General features: G+C 42.0%; 1 protein-coding gene across 2 annotated transcripts in view; it reads right to left on the reverse strand.

The window, feature by feature from the left end:
• Positions 1 to 5,324: 5,324 nt before the first annotated feature.
• The window catches only part of PTCD2 (pentatricopeptide repeat domain 2), a 31,716-nt gene continuing 23,449 nt past the window's right edge, over positions 5,325 to 13,591 (reverse strand). For both annotated transcript variants that reach the window (XM_032769594.2, XM_075067031.1), the window contains exons 8-10: positions 11,880 to 11,954; positions 10,247 to 10,360; positions 5,325 to 6,836 (exon numbers count right to left, since the gene is read on the reverse strand). In XM_032769594.2, coding sequence (XP_032625485.1) covers positions 6,612 to 6,836; positions 10,247 to 10,360; positions 11,880 to 11,954 — 414 coding nt within the window. In that variant the 3' untranslated portion in view covers positions 5,325 to 6,611. The remainder of the gene's footprint in view (positions 6,837 to 10,246; positions 10,361 to 11,879; positions 11,955 to 13,591) is intronic.

Below are 13,591 nucleotides of genomic sequence, written 5' to 3' on the forward strand. Positions count from 1 at the left end.
GATTTGCGGCCACACTAACCCTAATCCGATATGGTAATACCGATTTTAGCGCTACTCCTCTCGTTGGGGAGAAGTACAGAAACCGATTTAAAGAGCCCTTTATATCGATATAAAGACCATTGTAGTGTGGACGGGTACAGTGTTAAATCAGTTTAACGCTGCTAAAATCAGTTTAAACATGTAGTGTAGACCAGGCCATAGTAGCTGAGGACACCAGCAATGAAGGATGGGCTGTGGGATCCACACTGACTACAACATTTTGAAGAACCATAGTTGCTGTTAGGTAAATAACCATTCTTTCTTCTTCAAGTATGTGTTTGTGGGGGTCCCACTGAGGTGACTGGCAGGCAGTATCCTCTTCAGGATGCTGAGAATGAGGAGTACCAGTTGCATCAGTTAAATAGTAATTGTAGTGCCGCACTCCCAATCTTGGCATCTGGTGTAGTAGCTAAGTTCACCAAAGTCAGATGGTTACTCCATGCTGCTGCCTCACAAGGTTTCAGACATTGGCACATTCCTGAAGTTAGTAGAAGATGATTGCTTTGCTCTCATGGAGCGAGCTTGATGTTCAGTGGCAGAGGTACACCAGGCAATTGGTGACACTGCAGGATGCATTATCATCAGTTTTCATATTCTCTGTGAAGAGCTGGCTTGATCTTTTGAATGCCCAGTTATGGTAATACACAGACAAGGCAACAGTCTGAATGGTTTGGTCCTCTCAATGTAATACAAAGTCCTGGATACATCTAGTCTGTATACTTTTCTTTTCTCCCAGCATGAAGTGTGGCTTTAGAAAAACAGGCAGATTGATGGACAGGTTTAGATGAAAATCTGAGACTGCTTTAGGAATGAAATTTCGGGTATGTCAGAGTACTACCTTGCCTTATGGAATGTTGTGGGGGGCAAATGGTTCAGCTGTGGAAAGTCCAAATGGCATACTGGTAATGTTTTTATCCCCCTGTGGGTCAAATACTTCCTGAGACTATTTGGAAATATGCATCCTGTAAGTCAAAAGGCACATACCAGTCCTGAGTCTCAAGTGACAAAATGAAGGAGATAAGCGTTACCATCCTGAATCCGAGGCAGTATTTGTTCAGCCACCTTACATCCAGGATAGGACTAAGACCCCCTTTCTTCTTTGAGATAAGGAAATACCATGAGTAGAAGCCTCTTCTCTTGTACTCCTGAGTAACATCGTCTACAGTGAAGCAAAAACACTACTTCTTTTTTAATAGACTGTAAATAGAAGGGTCCATGAAGAGGACTGGGGAAGAAAGATAGGTAGAGGGATAGTGTGAAATCCACTGTGATAACTGTCAGCAATTATCTCCAACATCCATTTGTCTGAGGGAACAGGACAAGGCAGATCCTGAAGACTAGCTCCTGGTTGGTTCCAGTGTGGCTCCCAACATGCCCATTTGTCTGGATGATGAGGTGGGGTGGGTGATAAAGGAGGCAGTTGACAAATAACTCCTCAAGTATTGAGGTTGTTTCTACAATGGATACTCTGGCTATCTGCCCAAGAGCATGGGTGAGCCTTTTGTTTTTGTTGGGGCCAGTATTTGAAGGACTTCCTGAAGGGGGTTAATGATGTAACCTCGGTGATCTCAGAGTGGTCCTTTTGAGTTCTTCAGGGAATGGACTACTTCATCCTTTTTTTTTGGTTGAATCGCCCTCTTAACTTCTGAGTCCTCAATGAGAAAGATTTACACACTGAACTCTTATCTGGGATGTAGTCTCTCTCAGAGAGAAGAGATATTGACTATGCCTATTAACCAGGGGAATGAATCCTTAGCATCTCTGAAACAGTTTAGACTCTGAAGGATTGTAACCCATATGAAGTACCTTGCCCCATTGTATTATGCAGTATATAGGGGGGAATATCTTTTTATGTTTTGGGATGTCCAAAGAAAATTAACAAAGATAAGGAGGGTGAAGAAAGATTTAGTCAACTAGTCTAAAAGGTGAGTTTGAAGCTCAAAGAAAAACAGGTTGGACTTTGGCCTGGTTACATCTTGTTACAATCTGAGCAGTAAGAGGAAACTGAAGGAGGGTCACAGCTGCTCCATCCTTTATACCAGTGGGTTTTTTTTTTCCACAGACCAGTAGAAAATTGCTGAGGGTCTTGGCAGACCACTTAATGATCTTTGCAAATGTTGTTTGTACCATTAGCTAAACTGTTAGTTTGTACCGAGCTGGGGCTGGGAAGGAGGGGCATCTCTCCCTCACCGCAACAGTCACAGAGCTAAGGCTAGGAAGGAGGGCCATCTCTCCCTGGCAGCCACAGCCCTGGAACTGGGGAAAGTCCCCTCTTTCTCTGGCCACCACAGCCCTGTGTGTCCCAAATTCTTCCCACCCCCTCTTCTTGCCCCACTGGCCCCTCCCACCTGCCCCTATTCCCCCCAAGGCCACCACCTCACCTTACATGTGCATCTTCTCCAGGGTTCAGTTACCAAATTAGTGGAGCCATGCCTGCGCAACCCCACCAATTAGGTGCACAGCCGCCCAGACACGCACCTTAGAGGGAACTATCCGTGGACCACCTGAATGGAGCTTGCAGACCTCTGGTGGTCCGTGGACCACAGTTTGAGAACCTCTGTTTTATTCTCTAGCACAGGAGGAGCATGGCCCCAACAAATACTGGTATTCAAAAATAGCATGCACATCTACAGTGGAGCCACGCTGACACCATCTCAAAGAACTGGTGTTTTCTTAATGTTTCAGCTCTTGGAGTCACACGATTACCAGATCCTGAAGCTCTCAGCTTTCATTAAAAAAAAAAAAAAATTAAATAGGATGACACTAGTCATATGTATTATGTTCCTTAAGCAACACTACAAAGATCGAATGAAGTTATTTAAAACTAGTTATGACCTTGTGTAAAACAGAATCAAGACTTATTTTTTGAGGCCTGGGAACAGTCCCTCTCTCTCACCAATAACATGACAAATGAGGGTTTTGTTGGGAAGGAAAATAAAGTGGGGGAAATCCTAAAATACTCTCTCCCAAATTACTAGTTGGGAGAGGGGAAAAAGCACTAAAAAGATATTAAACCAAGAGGAAGTGACAGAATGTATAGAGTGACAGTAAAAAGAAAAATCTTTAGAAGGCATCACAGGAGCACATCTTATTTTATGGTGAAAAGCATGTGAATATTAATCCCTATATAACCTCAAGAGGTACAAACTTTAGTCATCAATATGGTGCTGATGTGTCTGAGCCTAAAAACACTTTTCAAAATTTGATGATTTGCAATAAAACATTTCGAAATTTTCTGTAACTCCTAATAAAAACATATATCATTCCCCCCTCTTTGATTATGGGTAGATATCTTCTCATGCATGCCATTCAGAATGCTTTAAACACCCTCTGTCATGAAGTAATGTCAGAGATTATTTTGATTTAGTAAATTTAATGAGGCAGTTTTCCAATTAAATGCCATGGATGTCTGAGTTTAGAGTCTATGCCAATAACCAACCAATAATCAATTAAATCCCCTATTTCCCATTTCAGATTTTTTAAGCAGGCTTGGGTTGCTAGAGGGTCAAACACTTCATCTTGTCATTGCCTTACATGTAATCTCATTAATTAAAAATACCCACTTTCAATCAGACTTTTATATTACTATGACGCATGAGCTGGAGCGCCCTCTGTTGTATGCTGTGTCACAGTTCTAAGCAGCTAGTGGAAGACAAGCATGCAGATTTTCTTCTTTCAGTCTATACTGTGCAGAAAAAGGATTTTAGTTTATTTAAAAAATAAAAATACATAATTCACGATAGAGCCATCAGACTACCAACTGTTAAAGCTGCATGATCCATCATTTATCTATTGCATGAATAACACAGTAAAGATAAACAAAAGGAAATGTCATCCGCTGATTTATTACTTTGAAATAGAATATTTCCTTTTTTTCAGAATCATCTGTCAAGCAAGATAACTCTACCATTTGAGTTTCGTGACATTGGTTTCTCTTTGTTATTAGGGCTTGTCTTCACACATTTTTTATTCTAATTATTTTTAGTTTGTATAGTATTTTGCTGTTGTGCCTGGATGCAATATTGTACAGTGTATTGTACAATAGATGGGTACATTGGTACCTGCGAAAGGCTTGATTCCCCAGAATTCTGAGCATTCTGACTCCAATCAAGCAAAAGCTTTAAACGTGTGCTTAGTTTCAAGCATGAGCAGTTTCACTGATGGCTCACATGGCCCACATTCAGTCACACTACTCACACATACTTGTAATAAGCATGTGGTTAAGTGTGCGGCTGAATCAGAGCCAGAGTAGTCAGCATTTTGCTCGGCTGAGCCATAAATTAATACACTGAAGTTTTTTGATCATATAATACACTGAAGTTTTTTGATCATATAACTCCAGAATATGCACAATTTGTGAGGTCACTGGCAACTTGCTTAAAACTTGACTACATTTAATTTAAACATAACTGCGCATGAATGTAACAAAGCATAAGAACATAACCATAGGGTTTGCTTGTACTCTTATCTTCCTTGATATATAAATATGTTCCCAGTTTAAGATTGTTATAGAAATGTTATAGGAAACATCTTGACAAGTATTAACATTCTGAATTTTAGCTACCTTTATTTTTTTTCCCCCTCTGAACTTACTATTTATTCTTATTTGGCTGCCTCCTTTATTTTCCACTCAGGCGTTATTTATTCTTTATACCACACAATTTTGGGCCCCCATCATTAAGCCCTCTAATTTTATTACTGTTCTGAACTACACCAGCTCATGTTTACTAAATCCACACTTCCCTCAGGTAGTTCCCTTGTTTTTTGGAAGGTGGTGGTGCTGCCGGTCTGGGAGCAATGGGATGGGATGCGATGGGAACCACCAGAGTGGAGAAATGCCCCTCATGCCATGCCATGGTATTCACCTCCATCCTAATCAATGCAGCAGGGATGGGAGAGACAAACTCACAGAAACACTTGGCTGGGCAGATGGAAGCTGGTGACTAACCATGCCCTGGTGGCTTTGTCCTCCACTCTGGCAAGAGTAAAGAAGAGCAAAGGTGGAGGATAGTCAGCCATGACCTGTGCTGATGGTGGACTTTAGTGACACAGGATAACATTAAAAAAAAACAACACTTTCAAGTCGCATACAGGACAGTGGTTAGATTGGTTTGAAAAACAAAAGAGAGGCCCGGACAATCAGGAAAGCTGATGTGCAGAATACTGACATACATATCAGGGAACAGCAGCCATACAAGGAGCACATATTTTTGTACTAAACATACATATGGAGATTTAGCAAAATTAATCTAGCAAAACTGAAGAGACATTAATAATGTAACAAAGACAAGTCAGACTATTTTTTATTATACATAAAAGTGCATTTTACATCAAGCTATTTTTCTCCTAAATGTCAAATGCATCCTTCAGAGTGCATACACAATTCTCTGCTCCTTTCAGTCTACCTTCAACTAATGTTTAGCCATTACTGCATTGAAATGCAGTCTTTATGAAATATATTTACAAATATTGTATGAATTTTTATTTCAAAAGAAAATATTCTAATCTTCTTTAGTGTCTGTACTGAGTTAGAACTAGTGAGAAAATTCCCAACTGAGGAGAAGAAAGTTGTCCTGAATCAGTAAGCCAATGAATTACATATATAACAAAAAGTTAAACATGTTGCGCATCAGAACAAGTCTTCCAAAACCAACTGTAATACCAACACAAGTGTGTGTGTGTGTGTGTGGTATTTTATCTTGACCACATGTATGTGGTCATGAAACCAGCACACAGATCCCTACATTTCTCAAATCACGGTATGAACGTCAAATGATTAGGTAAATCCTTTATGCTGCACTTGTGGAGGTCACAAAACCAAGCCCATACCCACAACACCATTTCCATAGTAACTAATGATTATAATACTAAGGGGACAAAGCAGAAGGAGACTTACTGAACAAAAGACAAGTTGATAGAGTGAACATGTGTGTCAGTTATAAAATGTATTGTAGTGCCAGAGCCACAAGTGGAATTCTGCACCAAGAAGTGATTGGTTGAATAAGACAATGCCAGTTTTACACAACCTGCTCCCCACGTGTGTTCAGAGTCATACTCGCTCACTTGAATGACTACGCCTTGATCCAGAATGGGCAGAATCCTGTTTCCGCATGGAGCCCCACTGACTTCAGTGAGGCTACATATAGGGGCAGGGGGCTGCCAGTGTGGATTTTATTGCAGGATCAGAGCCTAAGCTTTTACTCCTGCTACTTTTGCAAAGCCAACATAAAGGAGACTGAGTTGGATTCTATTCTTTCTTATATGTCTATTGGATTATTTACTAACTTCCACTTATAGGACCAATTGTTTCGACACGTGCAAAAGCAATAGACATACATAGGTCATCAAGGTCATAACTTGGAATCAGAACTTTTATTACTGGGAAGACCACACAAGAAGGAAAGAACTCTGCTTGACTCTCAGATCCCTGGTTGGGTGTGCACGGCTAGTAGTCAGAAAACACAACACTGTTTCAGACATCTGTCTGCAGGGGAGGAGGAGAAGAGATGCTTTATTCACACATTTTTTTAAAGTGATGCTATTGTCAGTACAATTTGCAGTCAAATATAGAACTACTCAGCTAACAGAGCCGATTTAAGTGGTCTGAAAGTCCGACGGCTCACTTGCTTTTGCTTTAATAACTGCATATGGCGCTTCTTTCCATAAGGAATCTGGCACAGCATGTCGTCCAGAGTCAGCTTGGTTACCTGTCCTGATGCTTGCAGCTTGGCACAAATATCTTCTAATCTGGCACGAAAAACAGAGTTTTCCTCCAACTCTTCCCTGACTGTAGACAGCTTTGAAGAAGAGATAATGGCACATTGTAACAGTCAAGCAAATAAAATCTCATTTAATCACTGCCTTCCAGACAACACAAACAACCATTCAATAAAAAAAACTGTGTGGTGACAGTGAGACACAAGGTTAGCATAACCATCTGCAAGAGACTATTAAACAGCACAGGTTACAAGGCAACATACCACTGAACATGTGTTGAAAACCAATTAAAGAAAGTTTATTAGATTAAAAGCTTTTGTAAAGTATCCAAGTATTCTTTTCAGTCTGAGTTCAGACTGTAATAACACAATTATTTCTTCTTTAAACCCAAGTGGTATAATTGTATCCTGTATTATAGTATTGTTTCCCAGATCAGCACTATAATTCAATGAAAGTAATCTAGCATGTTACACTTACAATGCAATCAATGAAAATCAGGCTGCTATAATGCTCAAAAGTTCTGTACACCATGAAATCTATACAGAGATGAACTCAGAAGAAAATCTGTTTTATATGGACTTGATAAATAATGCATTCTGCACAGGAGATGGGTAAGATTTGTGTTTGGTCTTTGACAAGTTTATAAACCTTTATTTAAAAAACAAAAAACATTTGTAACTTTGTAAAGAAAATGGAGGGGAAAAAACCCATGGAGTTGAGGTTTGGTCACAAAAACAATTAAATTACAAAACCAGGATGCTGCTTTTTAAAAACCTTATTTTATGTACCTTATTGTTTGCAATTGTTTAAAAGATACATATACTACATGATTATCTTTCTACCAACAATTGTGTTTGATGCCCATTCTTTCTCCACCATCCCCTTAATCCTACAGATAACGGTTTAATCAGGTAGTTTTATATTATAATTGCTCAGTCAGTAAATGTGTTCAAAGTGAACAAGTTCAACATGCTGCTAAACATTTGCAGAAAAAGGAAAAGCCATGCTATCAAAACCAACTAGATGAGTGTTCTCCTTGAACGTATTCTGCCTGCTGATTAATATAGTAATGAAATGATAATACTTTTTCTGTAGGAAATCTCAAAATACTTTACAAACACAGGCTGCCTAACTCCTCGCAAAATAGCCAAGAGGAGGAAGGAAGAGAGGAGCAGCTTCTTTTAACCACTGGGCGAAAGGTTATGGGTACTCATCTGGGATGTGTCACTCCCTCTTGCGCCCCACCCTCTGCCTGCTGAGGAGAAGGAAACTGCAGTCTGCCACTTCTCAGGTGAGTGTCCTAACCACTGGACTATACAGAGTGAATCTCACTTTTTCTTTGGCCCAATTAATATTTAATTATTCAACTAAGGTGAAACAACTTCAATAGGACAGACTGAAGGAGACCCACATGAATATCCTATTGTCCCGTGGTTAGATAACCCACTTGAGAGGTAGCCAGTCCCCGCTCAAATCTCTGCACCTGCCCCCGCTCAGATGAAGTGGGGACTTGAACCCCTGGTCTCCCCCATCCCAGGTGAGTACCCTAACCACTGGGATAAAGGTTGTAAGAGCTCCTCTTCCTCCAGCTGTTTTGTGTGCAGACAGGTGGCCTCTGAGCATTCTTACCAGATCAGGCCCTGAATTCGAGTTGGGCGGAGGAGCACCTATCTCCCCTGAGATGTGGATCGCCAGCAGAGACAGGTGCTTCCCTGCACCTCAGACTTAGGTGCTTATCTCCTTGAGAGGGATGGGGCATGGCAATGAGAAAGGTGTGTGCTATCTCCCATGGGCTAACTTAGCTCTGGTCTACACTGGGGCGGGGGCGGGGGGGTAAATGATCTAAGTTATGCAACTTCAGCTATGTGAATACCGTAGCTGAAGTCAACATACTGTGGCAAATTGCCAGTACTGTTCTGCTGGGTCTCGCGCTTTCTCTTCTCTGGGGTAGGTTCAGGGCGCTATTGCTTGCCTCTGAACCAATTCTTAATCACTCCCCTAGTGTCCTTGGAGGAGGGGAGTGGAGAGGGAGGGACCTGGGCCCGCCCTCTACTCCAGGTCCCAACCCAGGGGCCCTGGGGTTGTGGTGAACCACTTGACTAGCGGTTTCTTCCCCTGGGTTACTTCCCTCTCATACCCGTCAGCTTGTGAAGGGCTTCTCGCCTCTCTTCTATACAAGCCTGGTGCCCCTTACCTAGGGTTTCTGTTGGGCTTCCCAATCCACCGCAGCACTCCTCCAAACCTTCTATTTCTCTCTGGACAAACTCTTCTCTTCTGCAATCTGCACTCTGCTCCAATCCAACCTTTCTCCTTCAACTACCACCCCCTGTCTGACTGAAGCAGGGGTTTATATCCCATGACTGGAGTCAGGTGCTCTAACTGGAGTCAGGTGCTCTAATTGGCCACAGCTGTTCTAGTTAATCTAAAGCAAACCTTCCTCCCTCGGCAGGGAATAAGGCCCCCTGCTAACACTCTTATGCTGCCCTCTGGCCATGCTGTATCACAATACTTAGATCTACTCACTGCAGTGTCTTCACTGTGGTGAGTCGACTGCTGACCCTCTTCTATCGACTCCACCTGCGCCTCTCAGCCCAGTGGAGTACAGGAGTTGACGGGAGAGCACTCGGGGGTCGATTTCTTGCGTCTAGACTAGACGCAATAAATTGACCCCCGCTGGATCAAATGCTGCCCACCGATCTGGCAGGTAGTATAGATGTACCCTTAGATAGCTCCCTGCCTAGCATGTGGATCGCATTCTAAGGTGCCTATCTCTGCCCATTCGTTGTACAGGGAGCACAGATGCCTAACTCAGGCTTTGTGGACCACCGGGTTGTTCTTATGATTTTATAGGAGCCTAAAACTTCAGCATTGTGACACTGCATGTCGCAATGCCTCAGTTACTTTGTGGATTTGGGCCTAAGTCACTTCTGAAAATGGAATTTAGGCTCCTAAGTTATTTAGGCACTTTGAAAATTTTACCCAGGGAGAGCAAGTTAGTAGCTTAAGGTCACAAAGGAAGGTTTTACCAGAGCCATGAATATAAGACAGGTCTCATGATGACCAGTCCTGTTTTTAAACAAGATCATTCTTCATCCCCATTCCTATTCCACAGAGCTGTTATGTTTGAAGAGAAGCAGAAAAGTGATCATCAAGTTTGTTCATTTATCTGGTTATGGTACCTTAAGCTATCTAGAACATTAAATACAATAATTATAATAGAGAAAGGATGATAAACTAGATAAATGAACAGCACTGATGATAATAATAAAGTTTTCAAAATAATCTTTGTTCTTTCACTTATTTTGTTCAATATCTGCAAACTATGCTAAAAGAATAACTTAAATAAGCCGAAGCACTAGAAAACATGTTGGAGGAAAAGAAAACCTGCTCTGGCAGGGGAAAGGAATCAACTAGATGATCACCTAATAGGGCTCACCCTCAGTGTTAATGATTCCATGATTTTTAATTAACCAAATTATGGAGTACTCACCACCTGCTCAGAAAACTCAGTTCTTTTCACCAATTGTGAAGCACCCATATCCAATGCTGCCTCCAGTGTCTGCATAAGGTCTTCTAGTGCCCCAGACTTGGCCAGTACAAGAATCTTTTAAAAAGGAAAAAATAGAAAATCATACACACCACCAAAAAGCATGCTTTAAATGTGTTAAAAGGAGGACACTGGCAAGGATGACAGGACTAAATACAAGCTAACTGTAAAGGTTTAAATTTTTTAATGCTCTATTGATGCTCTACCAATCATTGGGGGAGGACTTAACCAGAAGAGCCTTTACAGTGTAACAACTGGGCCTTGCAAGGTGAACCATGTCATGGAGGCAGTGGTCTTCACAGACAGCTGTGTTTGTTGCTTTAGGGGAAACTGGTTTTGATTTTACTGAGTTATTAGCTTCTGAAAATCACATACAAAGGATTTTCCTCACTAAGCTGGTAAAATGTGCAGCTAAAGAAAGATTCACTGCATGTACGCGTGCAGAGAGCTGAGGCAGGGCTTGGGTGGAACTGGGCAGAGCTAGCTGTAAAGTTTACTTAAGAGTTTTTGTCTGTCTAAACGGTGATGTTTTAAAATTGCAGTTTTAAATGGGAGAGAAACAGCATTATTAAAGTAACTTGCCCAAGGGCCCAGAGTAAAAGCAATGGCTGTATGAGAACAGGGTCCCAGCTTTACCCTCACCAAACTAGGTCATGCAGCCCCTCTCTCTGTTACTACAAATATTCAATAAAAATAAACTATTTTTTGTAACAATTCAGAATGTGACATTTTTAAAAGTGACCATGACAAATAGCAGAGTCTGTTTTTGGAGCAGCCCATTGCATCATTAAAATACTTACAAGGTCCTAAAAACTAGATTCTTCTTCACTGCCTTGCACCTTGTGTAGTCATTCAGACTTGAACAATGCAAGAGCAAAGTAAATCTCACTGTTTTACTTCTCTTAGACCTTGTCTATACTACAGGTTACTTTAGTATAATTTATCTCACTCAGGAGCGTGAATAATCCACACCCCTGAGCAACATAAATTCTACCGACCTAAGCGCCAGTGTAGATAGCACTATGTAGATGGCTTCTCCCACTGACATAGCTACCACCTCTCTCAGAGGCAGGAGTTAATAATCTCTCTCCCATCAGCTTAGAGCCTCTCCACTGCAAGCACTACAGTGCCTAGCACAATGGGGTCCTGATCATTAACTAGGGCTCCTATAGACTACAGTATTACAAATAATAAAGAAATAAATAATAAGCACCAAATCAGAGGGGCGGCATTTTACATTCAGAATGTGCTCATTTCGCATAGATATATATGATCTATCTGCAATCTCAAAATCACCCATGTTTTTTGCATTCCTAAATCCACGTGCCAGATTCCTCTGAGCTCTTTCAGCTACCAGTACTAAAAGTGCTACCATACACAGACATCGATAATTATTACATAGTCCTGCCTTGAGTGCAGGGGACTGGACTAGATGACCTCTCAAGGTCCCTTCCAGTCCTACACTTCTATGATTACAAAAGATGCAAGAGAAAGTCAGGGCCTAAATGCATACATAACTCTTTTAGTGTATTTCTCTGCACAAGCCTACGTGAACATGCAAAATAAGCACACTTACATTAAGATTACTGCATAGTCTGTTCTCTGTGTTCATGATCTGAGAATAAAAGGACCGGGCTTTTACCACATCATTCTAGAAGGAAGGGAAAAAAAACCCAAACAAATATCAAGTTATGCTTGTACAAAACCAAATTTTATTAAAAAACCTAAAAATAACTAGCTTGTACAACTTCCCAATTAAATATCCACACTTCCCCACCCATGCTCTTTCAAAATATTTCAAAAGACCCACTCATTCTATGTAGTATTCACTGTAAGAAACACACCTTGCTCAGTGTTTCTTGTGTCATGAAGCTTTCTATGGGCTGGTCTACACCACGTTGTTAGATTGACACATCCCACATTAGGTCGAATTTATAATGTGCGTGTCTACACTACTGAGCCCTTCTGACCAACCTAAAGGGCTTTTAAAATCAACGCCTATACTCCACCTCAACAAGAGGAGTAGTGCTAGATTCAATCTTCCTGGGTTACAGCAGTGTATTTTGACTTGTTTGGCCTCTGGGAGGCACCCTAGAGTGCTCCAATTTGTCCGCTCTGGACAGCACTTTCAACTCCACTGCATTTCAGCCAGGTAAACAGGAAAAGCCCCGTGAACTTTTGAATTTAATTTCCTATTTGATCATCGTGGAGAGCTCACCACCATAGCTGCCCATGGCTGTCCAGGTACGCAAATGTGCTCCAGTGTGGAGCATACAAGAGACACTGGATCTGACTGCTGTGTGGGGAGAAAAGTCTGTGCAGGCAGAGCTCCGAACCAGCAGAAGAAATGCTGACGTCTATGCCAAAATCGCACAGGGCATGGGAGAAAAAGGCTACACCAGGAAGACATAGCAGTGCCATGTGAAAATAAAGGAGCTCAGGCAAGCATACCAGAAGACAAGGGAGGCGAATAGTCGTTCTGGTATTGAGCCACAGACATGCCACTTCTATGAGCAGCAGCAGGCGATTCTATGCAGGGACTTCGCCAGTACCCCAACACTCTCCCTGGATACCTCCCAGGGGACCCGGGCAACAATGAGGACATTGTTGATGAGGAAGAGGAGAATGGGCAGCAGGCAAGTGGAGGATCCATTCTCCCCGAAATCCAGGACCTTTTCCTAACTCTGGAGCCAATCTCCTCACAGGATCCACTGATGCGGGACTGTGATGGTGGGGAAGGCACCTCCAGTGAGCGCACACTTGTAATAACACTACAGGGGTTAAATGCAATTCTGGTTAACGTTTAATTTGAGGTAAACAACTGGGATACAGTGGCGGCCAGTGCAGCCAAGCAAAAGGTGCTCCCTGGAAAAGCCTCTTTATGTGCCAGTAGTTTCCACACCAAAAAATATCCCCAGGTGTGCTCTCACACCACCTACCCTTTCATGTGTGCTTACCAGGCCTGCTTGCAAACCAAAATCTGCTGCCCAGCACTCTGCCAGTTGTTGTACCTTACTGGCAGGCTCTTTTAAAACACAAAATTTGGCTGAGTGCCTCAGGGAATGTATTTACTGCTGTGAATTGCTTCATTCATTGCAACAGTTAACCTTTTGTTTTCAACAATGTATGCTTTTCCTTGCAGATGCAACATTTTCTCTGAGTGCTTCCTCCACTCCAGCACAAAGGCTGTCCCAGATAAGAAGGCGAAAAAAGTGGACAAGGGAAGACATGTTTTGTGATGTGTTCCTCCAAGGCTGACAGGGCCAAGCTGAATGCATGGAGGCTCAC

The sequence above is a fragment of the Chelonoidis abingdonii genome, chromosome 6 (genome assembly GCF_003597395.2).
Source record: "Chelonoidis abingdonii isolate Lonesome George chromosome 6, CheloAbing_2.0, whole genome shotgun sequence".
Classification (NCBI taxonomy): Eukaryota; Metazoa; Chordata; order Testudines; family Testudinidae; genus Chelonoidis; species Chelonoidis abingdonii.